Source organism: Lontra canadensis, unplaced genomic scaffold (assembly GCF_010015895.1).
Source record: "Lontra canadensis isolate GAN:19392208 unplaced genomic scaffold, GSC_riverotter_1.0 scaffold12, whole genome shotgun sequence".
Taxonomy (NCBI): Eukaryota; Metazoa; Chordata; class Mammalia; order Carnivora; family Mustelidae; genus Lontra; species Lontra canadensis.
In genome coordinates, this window is record NW_022631006.1 from 19,078,513 (window position 1) to 19,101,505 (window position 22,993).

General features: G+C 55.8%; 2 protein-coding genes across 2 annotated transcripts; one reads left to right on the forward strand and one right to left on the reverse strand.

The window, feature by feature from the left end:
* Positions 1–1,887: 1,887 nt before the first annotated feature.
* On the forward strand, positions 1,888–9,869 carry LTK (leukocyte receptor tyrosine kinase). The gene is given in 16 exon segments (XM_032857051.1): positions 1,888–1,894; positions 3,177–3,246; positions 3,248–3,312; positions 3,939–3,981; positions 4,208–4,415; positions 4,559–4,705; positions 4,895–5,031; positions 5,099–5,277; positions 6,900–6,958; positions 6,961–7,000; positions 7,587–7,726; positions 7,728–7,740; positions 8,609–8,704; positions 8,952–9,096; positions 9,098–9,144; positions 9,652–9,869. Coding segments are annotated over 16 exon segments (1,614 nt in total).
* A 2,780-nt stretch (positions 9,870–12,649) lies between these two features.
* Positions 12,650–21,565, reverse strand: ITPKA (inositol-trisphosphate 3-kinase A). The gene is made up of 7 exons (XM_032856789.1): positions 21,007–21,565; positions 14,462–14,558; positions 14,160–14,376; positions 13,819–14,023; positions 13,500–13,601; positions 13,183–13,254; positions 12,650–13,069 (listed from the first exon to the last, which is right to left on the reverse strand). Exons 1-7 carry the CDS (start codon positions 21,493–21,495, stop codon positions 12,866–12,868), a joined length of 1,386 nt encoding a protein of 461 aa, XP_032712680.1. The 5' UTR covers positions 21,496–21,565; the 3' UTR covers positions 12,650–12,865.
* Between the last annotated feature and the right edge of the window lie 1,428 nt (positions 21,566–22,993).

The window sequence follows — 22,993 nt, forward strand, 5'->3', positions numbered from 1 at the left end:
AGCAGGTACCCTGCTGAGCAGGGAGCCTGATGTGGGGCTTGATCCCAGGACACTGGGATCATGACCTGAGCCAAAGGCAGATGCCCAATGACTAAGCTATCCAGGTGCCCCATGAAGGGGTAGTTCTAAAGGACTTTCAGCAGTCCATTTGGAGTATAAGTATCCTTAGTGAGGTCAGCATCTTATCTCCATATGGTCCATTAACTGCTATCCTGAGATATGAAGAAAGCAAAAAGCAGACTGTGCAATAGTTGTCTGTCTTAATCCGTTGGGGCTGCTGTAACAGAATACCATAGACAGGATGCTTTATAAACAACAGAAGTTCATTTCTAAAATTTCTGTAAGCTGGGAAGTCCAAAATCAAGGCCCCGGCACAGTTGGTCTCCAGTGAGGGCCCACTTCCTGGTTCGTGGTCAGCGCTCACATGGTTGAACAGACATGGGAGTCCTCTGCGGCTTTAATAAAGACACTAACCCTGTTCCACCCATGAGGGTGGCACCCTTATGACCCAATCACTTTCTAGAGGCCTTGCCTCCAGATACCCTCACACTGGGTATTAGAGTTCAACATATGAACTTGGTTGGGGGAAGGGGGAGTGGACACAGTCTGTAGCACTGTCCTACAACTCCCCCTGCATTGTGGACTTCAGTGGTGCCAGGGAAGGAAGAGCTGGGAAGGAGTGGATCACCATGAACTCTGGTTCATTGGTTCATCACTTTTGGTACAGTTTTTCGGTTCTTTGTCTAAATTCTAACACTTAAGCTTTCTTACAGTGTCATTTTCTGTGCGGGATCCCCGTGTTTACAGGTCATCGGAGTGAGTGCAGTGTGCCCTGTCCGTAGGTAGAGAGAACCACTTCCCATGAACAGAGCTGCTGGACACAGAATAATACAGTAGGTTTTATAAGCAACTACTGCATCTGCAAACAGATTTGTCCCCAAACCCATGTGACAAAAATTGCGGGAAGAATGTGTTAAAACACACTGCCCAGCCCTTCACCGGTGTTTCTGATTCAGTGGATCTAGGGTGAAACCCAAGAATTTGTATCTCTAACAGATTTCCAGGTGGTGCTGTTGGGGCTATCTAAGCCCAAACACACTTGGAGAACCACTGGCTTAGCGGAACGTTCGTTACCAAGTAAATTCTGGGACCTCACAGTGGGATACCCACGGAGTTCAATAGAGCATGGGTCTTATAGTGCTTCAGAATCACTGTAGTATCTTTACTTAGCACTATAGTCTTAGACAACCAAATAGCTAACCACTATCACTTCTTTTTTTCCCAGTGCTTTGTATATAGGCCTCAGCCTTTAAAATTAGTATTTCGGACAAAAAATTAAGGAAGACACAAAACCACCTGAAGTCTGAGGACCTTCACAGTTATAGGGTCCATTGTGGTTTACAGAGCAATTCCCCTTCATAGGATTTTATAGGTGGGGAAATGGTCTCAGAACAGTGCAACCTGTGCACCATCATTGTTGACTAGAAATGCTAGTACTAGCGCTTAGATCTTTGAGATCAGGATCCAGGCTTTTACCCCATTCTTGTAAGAAATTGTGCAAAGGGGGCGCCTGGGTGGCTCACATGGTTAAGCATGCCTTTGGCTCAGGTCATGATCCCAGGGTCCTAGGATTGAGCGAGCCCCACATCGGGCTCCCTGCTCGGCGGAGAGCCTGCTTTGCCCTCTCCCTCTACTGCTCCCCGCTGCTCATACTCTCTCGCGCTCTCTGTCAAATAAATAAATAAAATATTTTTTTTTAAATTGTGCAAAGGGTTAAGACAAACAGTGGAGTTGTATGAGGTAAACCTAAAGACTCATGTTTCTGAGGGTTTGAGGGTTTCTGAAGGTTCAGCCTTTCAGTCACAAAGGTACCAAAAAGACACAAAAATGGCGAGTAATGATGCCTTACTTGGGGCAGTTCAAAAGAGCACTTGCTGGGGCGCCTGGGTGGCTCAGTCAGTTAAGCTGAAGCGTCTGCCTTTGGCTCAGGTCATGATCCCAGAGCCCTGGGATCGACCCCAGCACCCCAGCATCTGGCTCCTTGCTCATCAGGGAGTCTGCTCCCCCCTCTCCCTCTGCCCCTCCTCCCTGCTTGTGTTCTCTCTCCTCTCAAATAAATAAAATCTTAAAAAAAAAAAAAAAGCACTTCCTATGTGTTATTACACATGCCCACACTCCACCACCAATGAACCACTCACTCTATTGCTCCTGATGTGAGAACTAGAAAGACCTAGAAGCCTGAGCAGGATGTCTGGGGTGTGGTTGCCCCTTTTTTCACCTCCTGCCTCAAAAGGGTAGGGGGCACTTTCTCCCCTACCTTGGGATCCAGACAACCCTGGGAGGGGTGCTCACAAGGCTCTTCCAGGAAGGTTAGGGACCTCGCTGCCCACATGCCCTGCCCTTCCCTCCAGCATCCTGGGGTCTGAGGTGGGAGTGGCCAGGCGGGCTTTAGGATGACAGTGTCTAGCAAGCTGCTGGACTCCGCTATAAGGGGTGGTCAGCCGGAAGTGACACGGTCTTAGTCCACAGCCCTAGTTGTGGCAGGCTGAACAAGCCATGGACTGCTCAGGGTCATGGCTGCTGTGGCTTGAAGCAGCAGCTAAGTACCTCCTGTCAGTCAAGGAAACATCTGGCTAGAGGCATCTTCGGAGGCTTGGCAACAGCAGTTGAGAAGACTGGGTCCTAGTGGCTCCACCAGAGGCCTGGAGCCTTCAAGGCCAGTGCTTCTGGGTCAGTGCTGCTGGTGAGTGGGCCCAGAAGCACGGTGCGGGCCTGAGTTCAAGGTTCCCCATCACGCAGCGTGGGAAGGAGGGACAGGCCCTAGGGTCTTAGGAGCACCTGGGGGGTGAGACCACTTAGCTAGGTCGAGGAAAGGTTGGGGAGCCTGCAAAACCAAACTCAGTGCAGCCCCCAGGTCATTCACTGGGAAGGACCCCCCGGAGGAGAAACTTAAAGAGGTATCAGTGGGTACCCAGGGGCGCCTCAGCGACTGGATTTTGTCAGGGCTGGCTTCCAGGTGCTGGTGTGCCCTGGGTGGGTGAGTTTAGGAACGTGACTGACCACAAGAGACAAGGGCTAGATGTTGAGAGGTTATCTCTTTATCGATCTTTATCTCTTGTCCTCATTTAACCACAGGCCCCCTTTCCCAACCCCGCAGTCTCGCTGTCACATTTCAGGAACCATTCTCTGCTCCAACTCAGGGTCCCAAGCAGCTTTTCTGCCATCCTTGCCCTTGTCACTGCCAGCTTCAAGATGCGAACATCACTGCCCCACCTAGTTGCTTAGAGCCAGTTTCTCCCCTAGTTCCCCCAGGTGAGCTCCAGGCTCTCCCTCCCTTCTCTGCTCACCTTACCAGGCCAGGTCAGATGTTCTATGACTCTTTCCTCCCTCCCCGCTCCAAGACACTTACAAGACTTGGCTGTTTTCATCCCGTGGGCCTGTGGCAGGAAAGGACCCACACAAACAGTGCAACAATGGGTGCCTGGGTGGCTCAGTGGGTTAAAGCCTCTGCCTTCAGCTCAGGTCATGATCTCAGGGTCCTGGGATCGAGCCCCGCATCGGGCTCTTTGCTCAGCGGGGAGCCTGCTTCCCCTCCTCCTCTCTCTGCCTGCCTCTCTGTCTGCTTGTGATCTCTGTCAAATAAACAAATAAAAATCTTTAAAAAACAAAAACAAACAAACAAAAAAGAGTGCAACAAGGCACACACCAGCAGCAGAGTGATGGTGACAGTGGGTACCACCGAGCCTCAGAAAGGCATGCAGGTGCGGTGGGCACTAGCCACCAGCGAGTACCTCTAAGTATGAAGCAGGGGGAGGTGGGTGGTGACCCTGGTGTCTTAAGTTCTAAAGTTAGGGGACAGAAGGCCTCAGGTGACCACATTGTTGTAGGGTATGTTCCACAACCCTGTGTGGCTCTAGCGACTTTGTCCCTTCTTCCAGTGGAACCAGGGTCGGTGGTAATGGTCGCCACTGAATTAGCCCGGTACCTAAGAGCCTGTTGCTTGCCACTGGAGAGCCCCTAACCAGCGGCGGCGCCAAGCGGTGGCTTGAGCAGCACCCTCCAACATCTCCATTAAGCCTCCTAAAATAAGTGTAAAATCTAATCTGGCGTGCGGACCTAGTCTCCCCATCTTTTCAAAATCAACCACAGCCTCTTAAGCCCCTCAGATAAATTCTGGAGCCGCTTTTGTCACCAACCTGTGCCCCAGGCGAGCAGCGCGAGGACCGAAGGGCGAGGGCCACGGACTCCGCGCCCGCTTCCGTAGGATCTCAGCTTATGGAGCTTCGGGGGCCGAAGGCACGGCGAACCACCTGTCGCGGGCGCACGGCGTCTTTGTCTCTGCCTTCTTCTCCCTTGGTCGCGGGGAGCCGCTTTACATCCTAGCTGGGCAGCAGGGAGAGGACGCCTGTCCCGGAGCGAGCGGAGCCGGTGGGATGAGGCGGCTCAAGCTCACCGGGGCTAGGGCCGGGCAGACCGAGGTCGCTCCTCGAGGTCCAGACCGCCGCGCTGTGAGGGGAGCGTCCCGGGCCCCGCCGAATTTGGCGCCCGCTGCCCACAGGGGAGCCCGGAGAGCCAGCTCGTCTGCCTCGGAGAGTCTCGGGTCGCTGAGGAGCACGCGGCGACAGAGGGGGCCGCAGGGATCTCGGGGTCACGGCGCTGGACGCGAGGCGGCGGGGGTGGCGGAGTACGTGCTGGCCTCGGCGTGGTCAGCTCCCGCCCCCAGCAATCCGCGTTGGGGTCCCAAGCTTCTTGCTGCCGGCGCGCCCACACAAGCCCTTCGTCCGGGCCTTGGGCTCCCTGGAGTCCGTTCCCTTACTCGACGGTCCTCACTCGACGGCTGGCGCGCCGCAGGCCCGGTAGCCGCACGCCGGCTAGCTACAGCGCCCGGCTGGAGGCGGCCCGAGCAGGCGGGCGGGCCCACCTGCGGTGCCGGGACCGAGGCCGGCTTCAGGCCTCACCTGAGAAACTGGAGAACCGCTCGGCAGCGCCGGGGAGCAGAGAGAAAGGCGGCGCCGCAGGTGAGGGGGCGGGGTAGGGGGAGGTGGGCGTGCTCCCCGTCCCCGGTGCGGGCCATCACGCCGTCGCCCCGCAGACGGAGGGGGTGGCTGGACGTTGCGGGGACCCCTTTTCCGCAGACAGGCCGCTCCTTGCAGGAGGGGGTGGAATGCGGCCGGGGCTGCGCGGAGGCCTGGGGTACGCTGCGCGGGGCCTCACTCCGGGGCTCCCGGGGCGGCGGCGGGGTCTGTACTGCGGGTGCAGTAGTTGGCGGCTACCCGGGTAGGTGCGCTCTCAGGGAGGGGAGCTCGGGGGCTCCCAGGGTGAAGTGTCATTGGAACCTTAGAACATGCCCTCTGAAGGATAGCTGGGGAAGGGGTTGAGCTCCGCTCAGGGCCCCAGGACAAGTAGAGTTAAGAGCTCTTGGAAAAGAGATTAAGTAGATGATCCTGGGTGGCTCTGTGGGTTAAGTGTCTGACTCTTGGTTTCAGCTCAGGTCCTGATCTTAAGGATCAAGAGACTGAGCCCCACATTGGGCTCCACGCTCAGTGTGGATTCTGCTTAAGATTCTGCCCCTCCCCCACTGGTGAGCGCGTGCACGCGCACGCGCGCGCTCTCGCTCGCTCTCTCTCTCTCTAATAAATCTTTTAAAAAAGAGAGGGGTGGAGGGATGGATGAGCCTGGTGGTGGATATTAAGGAGGGCACTTATTGCATGGCGCACTGGGTGTGGGCAGCAACGACGAATCTTGGAACACTGAAAAAATTAAATTAAAAAAATATTTTAAAAAAGAAAAGAGCTGCAAATCACACAAGCAGACAGGATTCCCTAGATTTTCATTGAAATCTGGGCCTTTTTATTTTTATTTTATTATTTTTATTTTTATTTTTATTTTTTATTTATTTTTTTAAATCACAACAGGTCTCCTTGCTCTACAACAGTCCCAGGAACTTAGAGCTGGCTGAGTTAGCAAACTGAGCAGAGAGGCAGAAAGGCCTGGATAATTTATTTTTTTATTTTATTTTATTTTTTTAGAGAGAGAGGAGGGGCTGCTGAGGGCAGATAGAGAATCTTATGCAGGCTCCACTCCCAGCACAGAGCGAGTGGTGGGTCTTGCCTGGGGGATCCACCTAGGTCTCCATTTCAGCACCCTGAGATCATGACTTGAGCCAAAATAAAGAGACCAAGTGTGAAGCAGGGGGAGATGGGTGGTGACTCCGGTGCCTGATTTTCTATACCTAGTATCCTCTATACCTGAGGTTCAATACCCAACTGACTGAGCCACACAGGTGCCCCAGGCAGGGGTAATTTAAATTAGTAGTTCTCAAAGTGTGGTTTCTGAACCAGTAACATTAGTACCACCTAAAAATTGGTTAGACATCCAAGTTCTCAGACCCTCTCCAACCTACTGAATCAGAAACTCTAAAGAAGACTCCTATCCTTCTGTGTTTTAATCAATCCTCTGGGTGATTTTAATACACTCCAGAGTTTGGAAATCACTGGTGTAAAGAGCCAAAGCCTTTGGGTCTGTCTAAGCCATTCTGTTCAGAAGTACTTTATACACATCTTCTCCATTCTCACAAAAATGGAACATGTGGATTGGGCCTGTCCCATTCTGTAGCTGAGGACATGAAGTCAGAGGATTTTAGGCAGACAAGGAGGTTGTCCCAGCCAGCCTGAGCCAGGCCTTCAGGCTCCTGCTGATGACTCCCATGCACCTGTCTGGCTCCTGGCTCCCACTTCGGAGTGGGGAGCACCTGTGTTGTAATGCTAGTGTAGAAAGGGCCACACTAGTTGCACCTGGAGACAACAGCTTCCCCCCTATTCATAAGCTCACTTCCCATTTGTGTGCCGCTTCCTCCCCCCATTTTGTAGCCAAACCCCCTATCACTTTTCAATTTCCAGGGAGTGATGCCTCAGAGAGTGATATCCTCTGGGTTGATGGAGAAGATGGGGTATACACCCCATACACCCCTGCAGTGAAACCTACCTATAGCCTCTGGCAGGTATTGGCCTCTAACCCTCCTGTCCCCCACCTCTCAGCCTGGCCTAGCCTTATTCCTCAATCCCTGAACCCACTCCCATTTGAGCCACCAACTCTATGCTGTGAATTATCTGTTTCTTGCACACACAGGAGTACTCGAGAACTAGGCTGTCAGTTGTGATGCCAATATGGGGCATTCTGGGGTACTCTCCTACTCAGGCTCAACCTGTGAGCTCAAGAATCCCAGAAGAGGAAGTATGCAGGCTTGACAGAAGTCCTCCAGACCCTCCCCCCACCTCTTAAATGCCAGGTACTGCTCATTGTTCTAAAGTCCAGGACCAGGGGCACCTGGGTGGCTCAGTTGTTAAGCGTCTGCCTTCGGCTCAGGTCATGATCCCAGGGTCCTGGAGTTGAGCCCCTCATCGGGCTCCCTGCTCCTCGGGAAGCCTGCTTCTCCCTCTCCCACTCCCCCTGCTTGTGTTCCCTCTCTCGCTGTGTCTCTGTCAAATAAATAAAATCTTAAAATAAAGTCCAGGACTAGAATTCACCACGTGGCTGGAAAAGTGTGTCTGCCACCCTCATTCTGCAATATCCATTCTTTTACTCAGTCATGGAGAGCCATGGAGAAGTGGAGATCTGATCGCACCTCAGGTCTGGTCATTGCCCTTTGAAAGACTGCCAATGGCAGGCAGGGCTCTGGTTAGCCAAATGCATGTGCCCAGGGGGCACAGAGCTAGCTGCAGATACCTGTCACTTGTGTGGGTAAGTCCTGCCTTTGTCCACGGTCTAGACTCCTGGGGCCACGGGCTGGGAGGAGCAGAAGGGAACTGGGAGAGATGACTGGTGTGTGCCAGGCACCATTCCCAGGGCTGGGCAGGAGATTAGAGCTTCATCAGCTTTTCCTTCAAGGAGCATGTAGACTAGTGGTCTAGTATGGAGGGGTGATACCTATCTATCTACCTACCTATTTTTCTATCTAGATATGAATCTAGATTTATTTTTTTAAGATTCTGTTTATTTATTAGAGGGGGTAGAGAACACACATGAGAGAGAGCAAGAGAAGGGGGAGAGGGATTACTGGCTGGCTCAGTGGGTTAAGCCTCTGCCTTCAGCTCCGGTCATGATCTCAGGGTCCTGGGATTGAGCCCCAAATCAGGCTCTCTGCTCAGCGGGGAACCTGCTTCCCCCTTTCTTTCTCTCTGCCTGCCTCTCTGCCTACTTGTGATCTCTGTCAAATAAATAAATAAAATCTTAAAGAAAAAAAAAAAGGGGGGAGAGGCAGAGGGAGAGGGAGAAGACTCCCCGCTAAGCAGGGAGCCCAGTGCAGGGCTCTGTCCCAGGACCCTGGGATCGTGACCTGAGCTGAAGGCAGACACTTAACCCATGCAGCCACCCGGGCACTCAGATATGTATCTAGATCTAGATATAGATCTCTATTAACGTGACAATTGTCATGGGAGACTTAAAATGTTTTAGGGTTTCTCAGGAGGGAAAGGGTGCTTTTATCTAGGATCAGTGGGGGAAAAAACATCATGAAAAAGTTAACACTTGGGCTGAATCTTGTGGTATGGGTAAAATTTGGGGAAGAGGACAGAGAGGAGCTTCCCACTGGAGGTGTCTTTCTCCCTAGACCTGCCCACTCTACCAGGCCCTCTGGTTCTGTTGGTGACTGTCATTGTAACCTTTACACTAAGCCTCCTTATGGTGTGTGGGATCCTGATTCCGGGTAAGGAACATCCAGGAGTAAGGAACATCTTCACTGAGCTGTGTGTAGGGTCCCAGGGACAGACATGGCTGATTTCAAGATCCCTGCTTCCAGCATGGGTGCCTCTGGGATTCTAAGTGTAAAAGCAGCTGTGCAGGCCCAGGGAAGACATTTGCCTTAATGGGTGTCTGGAGAGATGTCCTGGGTGGAGGGGTGGCAAAGCGGGTGGGCCAGATGAGTAGGTAGAGAGTTTGCCCTTCTTCTTCAGTGAACCATAAGAAGTGTCAGGGCCTGTGGGGGATGAGGCTGCCAGGCCCTGAGCTTGAGCTGAGCAATCCTTGAACCTCCATCATCAGGACAGCCCTCAACCCCTACTACTGCTAGGCGGGGTGTGGCTAGACCCAGCCCCGGCCTGCCCCCAGGGCCTACAGATGTTTCCCCAGCCAATGTCAGCCTGCTTGGTTAAGTTCTTTCCCTCCTCTGAGAACCTATGCCCTCTGAATCCTTCCCACTCCCATCCCGTGCCCTGCTGTGCTAAATTATGGTTCATAGAGAGCATCAGGCCCCAAGCCTCTGTGTGGAGGAGACAGAGGTCAGAGAAATTCCAAAAAGTAACCTGTCCAAAGTCAGCTGTCATCCCCAATTCTGGGATGGCGGGGACCCTATGATTCCTTTGGAGCAAGGGTTGCCTCTACCCAGGGTGTCTGCAAGGACATAAGGAAAACCCCATCACAGACCCCCACCTCCACTCTGAGCCCATACCTTCTCTCTCTTCTGCCCTGGTTCTGTGCCAGCCAACATCGCCTCAGTAGGGCTTGTACTTGGGGAGATGCTGAAAGACTTGAGTCCTCAGGTAGGGGCACCTGGGCTTGTAGGGGATGGCAAGAAGGGAAAGTAGGCACTAGTCCCTCTAGGACCATTCCCCAGGACCAGCCACCCACGCCCTTCCAACCTGTTTTCCTACAGAGCCCTGGGCCATGGTACCTTTAGAAAAGTCCATGAGGGACTGGTAATTGGCCTTCCTGGGGACCCCAGCCCCCTGCAGGTGGCTGTCATGGTGAGAGGGGTGGAACTTCTCAAACAGTTGCTGGAGCTAGGGTCAGCCCACTCTCCTGAAGTGTCTGGGGGAGCCCAGGAGCCGTCTTCCTCCCCAGACCCTGCCAGAACTCTGCTCTGGTCAGGATGAGCTGATTTCCTCACGGAGGGCTCACCATCGGTGCGCCTGGGGCTAGCGGCCGGGGCGGAGAGTGGGAGCAGAACTCCCTCTCAGGACAGCTGCTCTTCACCCTGGGGTGAGAGGTAGCAGGTCTAGTGATACAGAGCCTGTCTCCAGTTTTGTGGAACCTACAGCCTGGTTCCCTCCCTGCTGGCAGCTAAGGTATGTGCACCCCCACCCAGCAAGTTCAGCTGTCAGAGCACTGTGCGCTGTTGCGGCTCCGCCTCTGGACTGCCCCTCGCCTAATTCTGCTCCAGTTGATGTCTGGAGAGGATGTAAGGAGTGTCCTGAGGAACAGCCAGCCACACTTGGTTAAGACCCTTCTCCCAGCCCACTGAGCCCATCTATACACCCTGTCTGGAGAGTGGGAAGGGGCAGGGCGCCTGGGTAGCTCAGTGGGTTAAGCGTCTGCCTTCAGCTTGGGTCATGATCCGAGGGTCCTAGGATCGAATCTTGTGTTGGGCTCCCTGCTTAGCAGGGAGTCTACTCCTCCCTCTGCACCTTCCTCCCCCAACTCCTGCTCATGCTCTCTTTCTCTCTCTCTAGAAATAAAAATTTAAAAAATAATAATAAAGACCCTGTCCTTGTGTCCTAAAACACACATGGACTAATGCATTCAGGCCTACCCAAGGCCAGCCATTACCTCTGGCCATGCGTGACCTGCTCCATCTGGCCCAAGACAGAGCCCCGGTCTGCCACTACCTGGAAGAAAATCACTTCAGGGACGCCTGGGTGGCTCAGTTGGTTGGACGACTGCCTTCGGCTCAGGTCATGATCCTGGAGTCCCGGGATCGAGTCCCGCATCGGGCTCCCAGCTCCACGGGGAGTCTGCTTCTCTCTCTGACCTTCTCCTTGCTCATGCTTTCTCTCACTGTCTCTCAAATAAATAAATAAAATCTTTAAAAAAAAAAAAAAGAAAATCACTTCATCCACACTTTGGGAGTGATCCTGACTCACAGGGTGTTGGGGAGCAGCCCAACCCTCTCCCCAAGGAACTGCTCTTCCATATAACTTTAATGGAAACAGATCAGGGCAAGAGCTTCTGAGTTCTGGTGGTGATGTTTTGCCTGCAAGGATGTTGCCGCCAGGAGCTACCTGCTGAACTGTACTGGGCCCAGCTGAGTGGCCAAGATTGGAGACTTAGGGTTGGAAAGAGATATCTACAGGTGTGGGGTCTGGGGAGGTGGGGAAAGCTGCTGCTCCAAGGGAGTTTACGGGCCCTCCTGTGGCACTTGAGCAGCTCATGGTGCTCCTTCTTCCTTCCCGAAGAGCTGCTTATTACAGAGAGGGCTTCCAGGCAGGTGGATGCCCTAGAGGTCTTCTTGGAGGGCATCTTCACATCCAAGACAGACTCCTGGTGATAACCCACCCAACCCCCTCTCTACCCTTGGGCCACCTCATGTGAGGGAAAGCAGGGAGGCTGTGCCTGATGGGCTACATTCAGTTTCCCCCACTCTGATGCAGATCTTTTGGGGGTGCTGCTCTGGAAAGTCTCATTAGGCTACATGCCCTAGCCTGGGTGCACCAACCCGGATGTGCTGTACTTTGTTGCTGGAGGTGGACGGATGGGCCCTCCCCGGGGCTCTCCAGGGCCTGTGTGAATGTGGAGTGTTGTCCAGGGAGGAAGGTCCTTCACAGCCATGGGTGGGACGAATTCCTCCCTCTCCCCACGTACCATATCATGACCCAGTGTTGGCAGCACCAGCCTGAACTCCACCCCAGTTTTGCTGGCATCTCGAAGCATCTCAGATACCGTATTCAGGTGTGGCCCCTGATGCACTTTGACCATGTTGATCTTGAGGGTCAGGAGGGCAGTCACGGAACAACGCTGTGGTCCCCTGCTCTCCTGCCCCGCCATTACAGGACCCTGATGTGCCGAATTCACCCCTGCCAATGGAGCTGGGGCCCATCCTGGAGCAGGAAGGGACTTCTGGGCTGGAGAGCAGGTCTTTGGAGGGCCTAAGAGCCCCACACGCCTAGAAACTGAATCTGGAGAGTTTAAAATGCTAGGGAGGGAGGCTCCTTGACCCCTGCCTGCCCTCTAGCCTCAAAACCCCCAAATCCAAGGACTTCCAACCTCAGAGGGATTCCAAAGGAATCCAGAGGAATCCCCCTATGGCTCTTGGGCCCCAAGGGGCCCTGAAGGTGAGGACTTAGGCGCTGTCGGTAACAGTGATTCCTCCCTGCATTCCTCCTCAGGCTTCTAGGGAGCTTGTTATTCCAGTAGCCTCTGTCCCCTGCAGTCTGTGCTATGTGTCTGGGCCTGTCTCAGGCCAGCCTGGCACCACTGGGCCCTCCATCCTGGAAACCAGCTCAGGCTTCCTGGAGAAGAGCTTGGACCCTCCCAGCCTTTGATCTTTGGGACCAGAGGTTGAAACTGCCTCCTGCAGGAAGCCTTCTCTGGATTACCTTCCCCCCCATGAGCATTCTTCATCTGGGCAGCCCCGAGTCCTACAGATGCCTCCAGTAAAGAGCTCTTCTCAAACCCTCCAGTGATCTGAGTGGACATGAGGGATACCAGAGAAGTGAGAAAGAGACCAGAGGAAGGAGGGGAGGAGGCCTGAGTCACCAAAGCTGGTGTTTTTTAGTTTTATTGGGAAAGGCTGTCCATTGTAGTGTGGGAGGTTAGACCAATAGATCTAGTGCCTGCAAAATAAAATTCGTTATCTGGCCTCTCTAAAGAGATATACAGCCCCCTCAGAAGAGCTGGGCCGAGGAAGGAGCCCATTGTCCCGGCCACCCCTCCCCCACCCCACACCCCCACCCCCTGTTAATTAGTGCCATCGTTTCCGGGAACTCTGGGTCTTGTATGGGGGACAGCCCCCAGCGCGTGCAGTGCGTCCCATAGTGGTTGGCACCTGGCCCTGCAGAACAGTGTGAACCACCCCGCACCGCGGGGTTTCAGTCTCTCGCTGGCATGCATGGCGGGGACCCAGCCGAAGGTCTGTTAGAACGGGGGCTCAGCCTCATCTCTCTGCCAGACTGGCCAGGATGCTAATGAGATTGTCCAGCCCCAGCAAATAGCCGTCCTCGCGGTTGCCCTCCTCCCAGGGCCGCCGGTGGTCCAGGGTCTGGCCGTCGGGGAGGGGCGTGGTCTTGCCGAAGTCGATGAGCCACACACCCGCTCGATGGCAGTGATCGTGCACGAAGAGTAGTGAGCTGCCGATCACCTGCCGAGCCCCACATGGTCAGGCCGCAGCTCTTTCCTGGAGAAGACCCCCATCCCATTCCTGCTGTAGCCCTCACAGACCACAAGCCCGGCACCTGGACTACCCCCTCTTACCTCGTGCCTCCTAAAGAACTCAGAGACCTCCAGGGTGTCGCGAATCTGCTGCAGGCGGTTCAGATACCTCCTCTGGAGAGGGCAGGATAGGGTAGGAGGGCAGATTTACAAAAAAACTAACCGAGCCTCTGCTAGCATCAGGGGCCACGATGCATGCTTGGCTTGGAAGATACCATGGTGAGGAAGACATAAGCCCCCGGGTGCGATAAAAGCTACGATGGGGGTGAACAGGTGAGGGCACCAGACCGGATGACCTAGGGGGCACCCCTCGGTTTCAGGTTCCCCAACAACTCAGGGTTCTAGAATCCAGCGCTCACCAGCACTTCCGCGTCCCCTTGCACAAACTCCTCGAAGACGCGAATCACCTGTTCCCGGCTTCGCGTGGTCTTAAAGTCAGTGCTGCAGGAGCCGTCGGCTTTCTGAAGGAAGTGGGACAGGAAGTGTCAGTGTCCCCGTGCCTCTCCTCTGTTCGAGGGGAGAGGATCCGGCTAGAGAGGCTGTACCTCCCAGGACGTGGGCTGCCGGGGAAGGCCTCTGGCGAGGGGGGGGGTGTCCGCAGGGAGGACAGACACCGCGCGGTGGGGTTAGGGCAGGGCGGGGGGCAGGACGCTGCAGAGCAAAGCGGGCCTGGCCCACCTTGATGCCTTCGATGCGGAAGCCAAGCGTGGTGCTGGAGCTGATGCCCTCTCGCCACTGCATGTAGCGTGGTTTGGTGACCGCTCGCTGCGCGTGTTCCTCCTCGGTTGGAGCCGCGGGGTCTACCGCCAGCATCTTCTTGTACATGTCCTTCCGCAGCTTGGGCCGCTCGCGGGCTTTGGTCAGCTCCTCTTCCAGGTAAGTCCTGCGGAGGGGCAGGCAGTGGGGGGGGGGGGCGTAAGGGAACGCAGACCTGGACCCCGTCCCGCGCGGTTCCGGGCACCCGGGAGAGCGCTTCTCCCCGCCCTGTGCCCCCGCCCGGACAGGCAGGGCACGTGTACCTGACGCCCATCTTGCAGTCCAGGACGCAGGGCCCATCGAAGCCGTCGAGCAGGTCCTGCAACTGCAAGTAGCTCTCGCCATCGCGCTCCACCACGCCGTGGAAGGCGGGCACACAGCCGCGCAGCGCGTCCGCCATGAGCCGCGCCAGGCAGTAGCGCTCCGGCTCCGAGCTGCGCTTCAGGATCAGCCCGCTGGTGCCAGCCGCCTTGAAACTCCCTGCGGACTGGCACCAGTTAGCGCTGCCCGGTCCCTTCCTTTCCCGGGCACCCGCCCGCCCCGCCGGCGCCTGCCCTGTGCTCACCCGTGTGCCCAGCCAGCTGCACCCAGGCGTAGCGCCTCTTGAAAGGGCTCATGACGGGCAGATTCACCATGGTCCGGATCTTCTGCCAGTGGCTTTTCTGAAAGCGACAGGGTCCGGGCGTGCACGTTGGCATCTCAGCAATGCACAAGCTTTCCCTCCCTTGGTGTAGGGTCTCCTGCTGCCCCAGCCCACCGCAAGCAGCTAGGGCCCCATGATTCATTCATTCAATCACTCGCTCACTCAAGGGAAGTGTTTTGTGAGCCTGTGCAAAGGATACTGAGACGGGCACAGGGTGATGGCAGACATCCAGCTTCTCCATTTCCTGTGGAAAAGAGTCCTGGACTTAATGTCAGAAGGCTCAAGTTTTCACCCCAGGTCTGCTCTCCAGCTGTGTGGGTAAGTTACTAAAGTGTTCTGTCAAGGATTTAGAACTTTCCTAAGCATGAGAATCACCTGATGGTCACCCATGTTCAAAAAAATGCAGACACTCAGGTCTGCCTCAGGGAAATTCTGAGTAGGTCTGGGTGAAATAAAAAAAATTTGCATTTCTAACAATGCCTCAGGAGATTCTGGGGCCTGAGAAGCCTCTGAGGGTTGGTTTCTTCATCTGTAAAATGGGGAAATAATCACTCTCACTGGGTTGTTATGAGTAGTAAATGAGGCTTTAGAGTGACAGGCTCCCACCCCTGTGCCTCCCTCACGGACCCCATTTGAAGCAGAAGCTGGACAAATCTGGATATTGTTTCATTCATTTTGGACCAGTGGTTACTGGTCAATATCTCTCATTTAGAGAGATAAACATGGAAACAAATCTTTGCAAAGGCCCAGGGCAGAGAGGCTAGCCTGGCAGGGCCTGGGAAAAGAATGACTGGGGACTTCCCAAGACCCTCTTGCTGTTCCTGGAGGCCATCTCCCTCCTCACCAGTTGGCTAGGGCCAGGCTACCCATGGTCTTCTTAATCCAGACCCAGAGGGGCGCCTGGGTGGCTCAGTGGGTTAAGCCGCTGCCTTCGGCTCAGGTCATGATCTCGGGGTCCTGGGATCGAGTCCCGCATTGGGCTCTCTGCTCGGCGGGGAGCCTGCTTCTCTCTCTCTCTCTCTCTCTATCTCTCTCTCTGCCTGCCTCTCTGTCTACTTGTGATCTCTCTGTCAAATAAATAAATAAAATCTTTAAAAAAAAAATCCAGACCCAGAAACCTGAGAGCCTGTCATCTCACATGAAACTGTGGAGGAAATGGAGAATTTGGTGTACCGCTTGCCTCACAAACATTGCTTCTGGCCTCCACCCAATCCTAAGAGGCTCTCAGACTCTGGACTTTTCCTTTTTTCACCCAAGACTCATCGGTCCTCTGTACTCAGAGGCCCAACCTCTGAAGTACACAGGTTCACTCATCCACGCTGTGTCTGCTGCCTCCTCCCAGGGGTGCTTGTTTAAGAGAAGTTATGTATGCATTGCAAGAGTTACAGGGCTGGAACTCAACTTAGAAATCCAGCCTCCCTGATCAGAGGAAGTTGAATGAGAGAGGGAGAACAGGTACATTGGCCTAAGCAAGGGAAGGCTGTTGACCAGAAAGCCCCTTCCCGTGGGGAGGCGGTGGGGGTTAGTGACAGAGCACTGGAATCTGGTGGCTCTTTTAACTTTTTAGCTGAGTGAACCCAAGTGAGAATTTCATCCGTCTGAGCCTGTTTCCTCTGGGAGGATAAGAACTGCTGCCATAACACGAGCCACCATTTACTGACCGCCTACTGCCTGCCAGGCGCTTCTCATCTTCCATCAGAAAGCATTGCTCCTGTTTTCCTACTGAAGTTCCTACATGGCACACTAGGGTGTGATCACATGTCCAACCTCCAGGGATCTGGGGGTGTAGCCAGAAGCAGCCCACTGGAAGCATGACATCTCTTTCAAACTCCCTTTTTTCCTCTTTAAATACATACAAGGTTTGCATTCTGCTGCATAATAAATCCAAGTTTTATTATAAAACTCTCCCACCTCCAAATCCTCAAGTAAAATTCCAGGAAGATGTATGTGCCATGTGTATTCAGCGGCCGCGTCTTATACCCTCTTCCCCCACTTGTGATTTTCAAATCGAGCACATGAACATCAAGTGCCTGCTGTGGTAACATTATTGCCATTTTACAGAAGGAAGTCAAGGCCTGGAGGAGTTCACATCCCCTCACTCCCCGCCTTCAAGCAGCCCAGCCTCTGGGCTCTCCCAGCCCAACATCCTCCCCATGTTCCAATTACCCTGGCAGTTTCTGGAATCCATGCTACCGCCCAAACTCCCTTTGGGGGTCAAATGGGACTCTGGGTGAGAAAGAGCTTTGTAGGGGGTGCCTGGGGGTGGCTGAGTTGGATAAGCGTCTGACTCCTAATTTCAGCTCAGGTCATGATCTCAGGGTCAGGAAATCCAGCCCCTCTTTCTCTTCGGGCTCTGTGCTGAGCGTGGAGCCTGCTTGTGACTCTCTCTCTCTCTCTCCTTCACCCTCTGCCCCTCCCAGCTTGTGCTCTTCTTAAAATAATACAAAATAGGGGCACCTGGGTAGCTCAGTTGTTATGCCTCTGCCTTTGGCTCAGGTCATGATCCCAAGGTCCTGGGATCGAGTCCTACATCATTATTTAATAAATTTAATAAACTGTTTAATAATATAAACAAAAAATAAATTTAATAAATTATTATTAATTTTTAAAATAAAATAGCTTTGTATAAGGTGAAGCAATTTGCAGCCACAAGGTGGTGTGTCTGCTCTCTGGGGACACACTGAGATCTGCCTGGGGACCCCTCTCTGTTGGATGGATACCTCTGTGTTCATCCAAAGGAATGGGTTTAATGGTAGGGTTTCAGGCAGCTTTAGGGGCCCACTGGCAGAATTCTGGGGTCAGTGGGGCCCAAATGTCCTTAGAGGGACATCTGGTTGTTCTGTAGTTACCCCAGTGGAAGAGCGAGACAGCCCTGGGTGAGGTGCAAAGGGAGAATTGCACCGTCCTTTCTTCTGGGATCTTGAAGGAGCAGTGAGTGGAGCCAGAAGATGGAAAGTGGGGTCAGTAGAAGAGGATTTTGTTCCTGCAACTATGGCTGGGTCCAGCCCTGCAAATTACAAAGGGCTTTCATCTGAGCCCCTCCCCCCAAGCCACCCCTTGAGGTTGGGAGGACAGGATTTAGCTCCCCTGCCAGCGAATGGATATGGCCAAACCTGGAAGGAGTTTATGCAAGCATCAATGAACTCACCACCACCCATCTTAGGGAGCTACCTCCTCCAGGGAACAGAATGCAGATAAAAATGCATGTATCCAAAAAGGCTCTTGAAGAGTCATTCTTCAGTGGGTGGGGATTTTGGCATACGAACAACAGCAGGGAAGATATTTTTGAGCAGGTAAGGCTTTTATTGTATGGATATCAGAAAGCAAATTTGTTATGTTACAGAGTGAAATTTAGCTGGAAAGAGGGCCAAAGCCCCGACCTCCTGCTGAGCCTGGGTCTGGGAAACCGACTCACAGCCAAGGGCTACCTGGCATCTTGGGGCCAAAAACCCAGGAGAGCTGACTATGTGAGTCTTTGAGGAAGTCACAGGGGCCCCTTCTGGTCTCCACCCCTGGGGCTGCACAGGGGAGCATCTCTCTCTGGGAAGGGCACCGCTCGACACTACCCTCCGACCGCTCCTTTAGCTAAGCTTCCTTTGGAAGGCCTGAGGACTCCTTAAATCACGCCAGATACTTAGTGTATCTTCTGCCGTAATGGACCCTGGTCCCTATACCTCCTGACTCCCACTCCCTACCTCTAACCACTCCATCTCTGGCTGAAGCCCTCTCCCAGCCCAACACCCTCCTCATGTTCCCATTGCCCTATCAAATCAGCACTCCCTGTGGTGGTGGGGTAGTGAGAGCAATCAGTTTAAATTTATAAAATGATTTGCACTAAGGTATAAGTGACCCACGACTTCACCCTCCCAGGGGCATTTGCTTTTTAAAAAGGAAGTCTGTTAACCTAAATTCAGCTCTATAATTAGTGAAAAGTGAAGTGTGGGAGTTCTGGGTCCAGGACAAGATGGCATCGAGGTCTCCTTACCTATCCTGGAGCCCTGAAAGAAGAGAACCAAGGGAAGGGGAGCCAAACACCCTGTCTTCTGCTACACCAACACCCCAACATTGTTTTTTAAGAGGCAGACAAGGCCTAAGAATACAGTCCTGCCAGCTGCTGTTGGGGATAGGCCCCCAACTCCTCTCCTGAAGTGTCTGGGTTTCCCCTGCCCACAACTTTCTCCTCTAGGAGAAGAGGGGCGCCAGGAGGGATGCAGGTTGCCCAGTCCTAACTACTCTTGGGCGGGGGCTGGGGGGTGGGGGGTGGAGAGGGAGCCCAGCCCCAGGCTCTGGACAGAATGTGCGGTGCTCCTAGGAGACGGAGCCTCTACGTCTTGAGTGATCCCGAGACATAAGACACCATGTGCCACGTATGACTGTGTGCCAGGCAGAGGCAAGGCAGAGCCTTCTCGGTGGCCTCTCGTTCCGAGCTAGCCCGTTAGGTGCCCAGGCCCGAGTTCGAGTGTAAGGGGCTGGCCAGACGGCAGCTGCCTGACCCTTCTCCCAGGCACATCCTTCACCGCCCTCCCACGGCCTCCGGTTTCTGATCGGGGAAGCCCTAAAGGCAACCTGGGCGGCGCTCTGTGCCTCTCCCGGACGGCCGCGAGGCAAAGTCCGCGCCGGGCCCTTCCACGCGGACGCAGGCAGCCTCTGTCAACAGCTACTGGCTTATCTGCCACCGCCGTGGCTGTTTGCCTTCGGGGAGGCCCCGGCGGGCTGGGGGTTGGGAAGGCCTGGGAGCCGCAGCCTTGGAGCTGGAAGGGCCCTCGGCGGCCATCTGCTCCAGCTTCTGGCCACGCCGGAAGACCGCGGAACTTGGGGAGGGAGAGATCAGCCGAAGACACCCGGGGCACAGCTGCTGACTGGTCCCCGAAGTCTTGACCCCAGCCGGGCTGCCTACGTTGCAGGCAGGCTTGGGCCGCCGGAGCTGCTCCGACTGGGGGCGGAAGAGGGAAGCGGGGGCGGGGGGGGGTGGGCTGAGATCCTGGCGTACTTTCTTCTGCACCCGCTTCTCGGCTTGTCAGAGATCGGACCAGGGCAGTGGTGCACCCAGACCTACTGCTCCGCATTTCGGAGGAGGTGGGAAAGGAGTTCTCTCACTGCCCCACATTCCACCGCCCTGGAAATCCCTCGGTGGCACCCGCATCCCTGTAGGAGCCGGGGTTGTACTAGGAATTATCATGGATCGGGGTATCCTTAGCTCCGGGGGAGGAGAGAGGGACTCCCAGCACCCTACACCTGCGGGTGGCGTGTGTGTGTGTGTGTGTGTGTGTGTGTGTGTGTGTGTGTTCCTGCTCTAGGAGACCTTTTTCCCTTGTGTCCCTTAAAAATCACGCTGCCCTCTGGGTAATGTAAGTTTCAGCGGGTAACTGAGTCAGATCACTACAAGTCGTTACAGGGGCTCCTCCGCCTCGTCCAGTCCGACAGAGCTGGGAAGCCCGGGTTCAGCAGGCGGAGACCGCGTCTCAGGGCTCTCCGCACCGCGCCCAGGCCACCCCCGCGTGCGTCCGCAGCTCTCACCGCCCTTCTGGGCGGGCCGGGAACCACCAGAGCCTGCGGGGCGCCCTTCGCCTCTCCCTCCGCTCCAGGGACACTTGCATAACGTGGATCTAGAGCAACTCCTTCACGCTGACCGCGGGTAGTTATTTAAAATATGGCCTTGGTTAAAAAGAGGGGACAAGATGGCTATCCCAGGCTCTGCACACCCCTAAGGGGCAGGCACTGGGAATTACTTCGCTGCACCCTGACCCGGGTTATGCGGGGGTCAAACCTGGCCCCGAACAGCCAGGTTACCAGAGGCGGCGATTAGCAGGAGGACCCCCCTGCTGTCAGCCTCAGTTTACCTTCTCCCGGCTTTAATTAGGAGCAGTAAAGCGGGGAAGGGCTGCGTTCCACTCCCTGCTGGAGCCCCCAACCCCGAGCCCCTCCCTTCTCTGAGTCCACGCCTCGTGCGGGCGCGGGGAGCAGACGGCGGCAGCTCCCGAGCAGAGCCTGGAGCGCCGCTCCACTCCCACTCAGGAGAGGGAAACCGTGGCAACGGCGGGGGTGGGGCCGCCGCGCGGGAGAGGGGGCGGGGAAAGAGGGATACTCGTTCGCCCCTCTCTCTCCGAGAGTTCGCCGGGCAAGTCTAAGCCCCTCCGATCTCTCCGGCCCCACTTCCCAGCTCGCAAGTCACGATCTGCACCCCCGCCCCACCTGGTGTCCACGGCCGGCTGCAGACTCCTCCTGCCTCTCCTTCTTAGACGCCCTAGGGCCCGGGCCGCGACCCGCCGATGGAAGCCCGGATTAAACTGCCAAGGCAGGAGGTCGGACCGACGCCTCCCTGCGACCCCAGTGTCCCCGCTAAGCAGTGAGGGTCAGACCTCGGCGGAGGGAGCTGAGCGCCGGGGTCAGCCCTCCGCCAGCTCGCAGCTGGGTCTGCCGTGCACAGCCCCCGCGCCCCGCGCTGGCCCCGCCCCCGCGGCCCATACCTGACCCACGTCCTCGCTGGCTTCCAGCTGCACGTTGCCGCGGCTTCGGCTCTCGCTGTCGCTCAGCAGATCGTCCTCTGAGTCCTCGGGCAGCGACGAGGAGCCAGTGGAGGAGAGCGACGAGGTGGAGAGGCGGCGCGGCTGCTGCAGGTGCGAGGAGTCCCCGGCCGGGAGCCAGCCACCCGCCGGCTCCGGCGGTCCGGGGCTGGCCGGGGGCACGTCCGGCTCCTCAGCTGTCACAGTCAGCTGCGGGATCACCGGGGCAGGGGGAGCCCGCGGAAGCCCGTTAGGGACCTGTCCCCCACGCCTCTTGGCCCCGCGGGCCCGGGGCTCCCCTGCGGCGGCGGCGGCAGCGACCGCCGCGCAGCGCGCCTCGAAGAGCAGGCGCAGCTCCCCGACACTCCGGCGCGGGGCCCGCTCCAGCCCCGGGCTGCAGGGCCCCGCGCCTCCCGGCCGCGCCATGCTCGTCGGGCCCCCGGGCAGGGTCATTTCCCCGCACGCGAGCTGCAGCGGAGCCCACCAGCCCGCGCCGCGGCGAGGACTGGAGACGCTCGGCGCCCCCGGCGCGAGACTGCCCCGAGGCGGAGCCTGCGCGGCCTGCCCTCCTGGGCCCCGCCTCGGCCGCGCCCCCCGCCCACTCCTTTCACTTTCAGAGAAAGCGCGGGCCTCCAAGGGCCCTTGCCCGGCGGGGAAGCTCCTTGTCGCTCCTCCAGGTGGCTGGGAAACCCAGACCTCGCGGACACAAAGCAGGGGCCTGGCCCGCGCGGGCCCCCTGTGCCCGCCCTCGAGGAGACGGGAGGGGTCGCCCCGCCTCCGGGCCCCACGGTCTTGGAGATGGTCCCGCTCTCGCTCTCCCGCCCCGTCCCTCCGGCTCCTTTCCGCGTTCCATCCATCCCTGGGCCAAGGCTTCCAGGTTTCCGGGCTTTCCTACGCTCCCGGGGCCCCTTCTGCGCTGAATGCAAGGCCATCAGCTTCCCGAAGAAGCCTCACCCCACGGCGTGCGCCTAAGTGAGGACTCTGTCCCGGGAACGACCTGAGGCCTCTTTCCCCCAAGCTCCCCACTCCCCAGCGGGCAGAGAACAAGGTCAGGGGGCGGGGCCTGAGTCTCTCCGGGTGTCCCGGCGGAGTCCTGGGCAGCATCCTTTGGCTACTGGCGGGCGGGGGCACCGAGCCCTTCTTCCTCCTTCCCCTATGGAGTTCGGAAGCTTGGAGTCCGCTGTGTGACCATAAAAGCAAGTTGTCTCACCTCCTTGAACTACTGCTTCTCCTCCTCAGGGCTGTTGTCCACCTCATGGTATTGCTGTGAGAATACAATCAAATGAAAAGATGTAAAATCTAGAAAACCCTGGAATAGTTTTAGTGTGGGTGGTAGAAAAAGCCAGTCTCAGGTTGGTCACACTCTAGATGTGATCTTAAGCAGTCTCTTCCCTTTGTAGATTGAGGAGAACCTCCCCTGACCCAGAGCTATGGCTGTGATGGGAGAAGAGAACCCTGCTGCTGGTCAAGGGTTTCACACACTGTGATGTGCTCATGGTGGCATCGGGATGCTCCGGTCTTCAGACACTTGACAAATTAGTGGTCAGCTAACTGCAAGGCTGCTTTGAGTAGAAGTTTGTATTTCACGATATTTCTTGTCTTCCCCCAAATGCCACTGGTGCAGATTCCTCCTTAGATGGCCAGTGCCTGTTGGGCGCCCTGTGGCAGGGTGTCCCAGAAGGACTGCTTCTGATACTGATGGAGACCAAAAGGAGATGCTTTCCTTCGCTTATCTCCTCTCAGCCAGATTCAAGGATGGCCCAGGAGGAGAGAAAAGGAGAGTTCAGAGAGAGAATGGGAAGCTCCAACAGAGAAGAAAGGAGAAGATCTTGGGGGAACTGATGAAGAAAGTCAAAGTGTGGAAGGATGAGTGGAGGGGAAGGAGGGAATGCAGGAGTGAAAGAAAGAAGGAAATACAGGAGTTTGAGTATTCAGGTCCTCTGGGAAGGGT

Bases quoted from the DNA above. Each gene is read 5' to 3' on its own strand.
- ITPKA (XM_032856789.1), bottom strand. From the start codon at position 21,495: ATGACCCTGCCCGGGGGCCCGACGAGCATGGCGCGGCCGGGAGGCGCG. The intron at 14,377-14,461 runs GTGAGCACAGGG...GCCAGTCCGCAG, and splicing joins GCAGCTGGCTGGGCACACGG to GGAGTTTCAAGGCGGCTGGC. The intron at 13,070-13,182 runs GTAAGAGGGGGT...GGGGCTCGGCAG, and splicing joins AGTTCTTTAGGAGGCACGAG to GTGATCGGCAGCTCACTACT.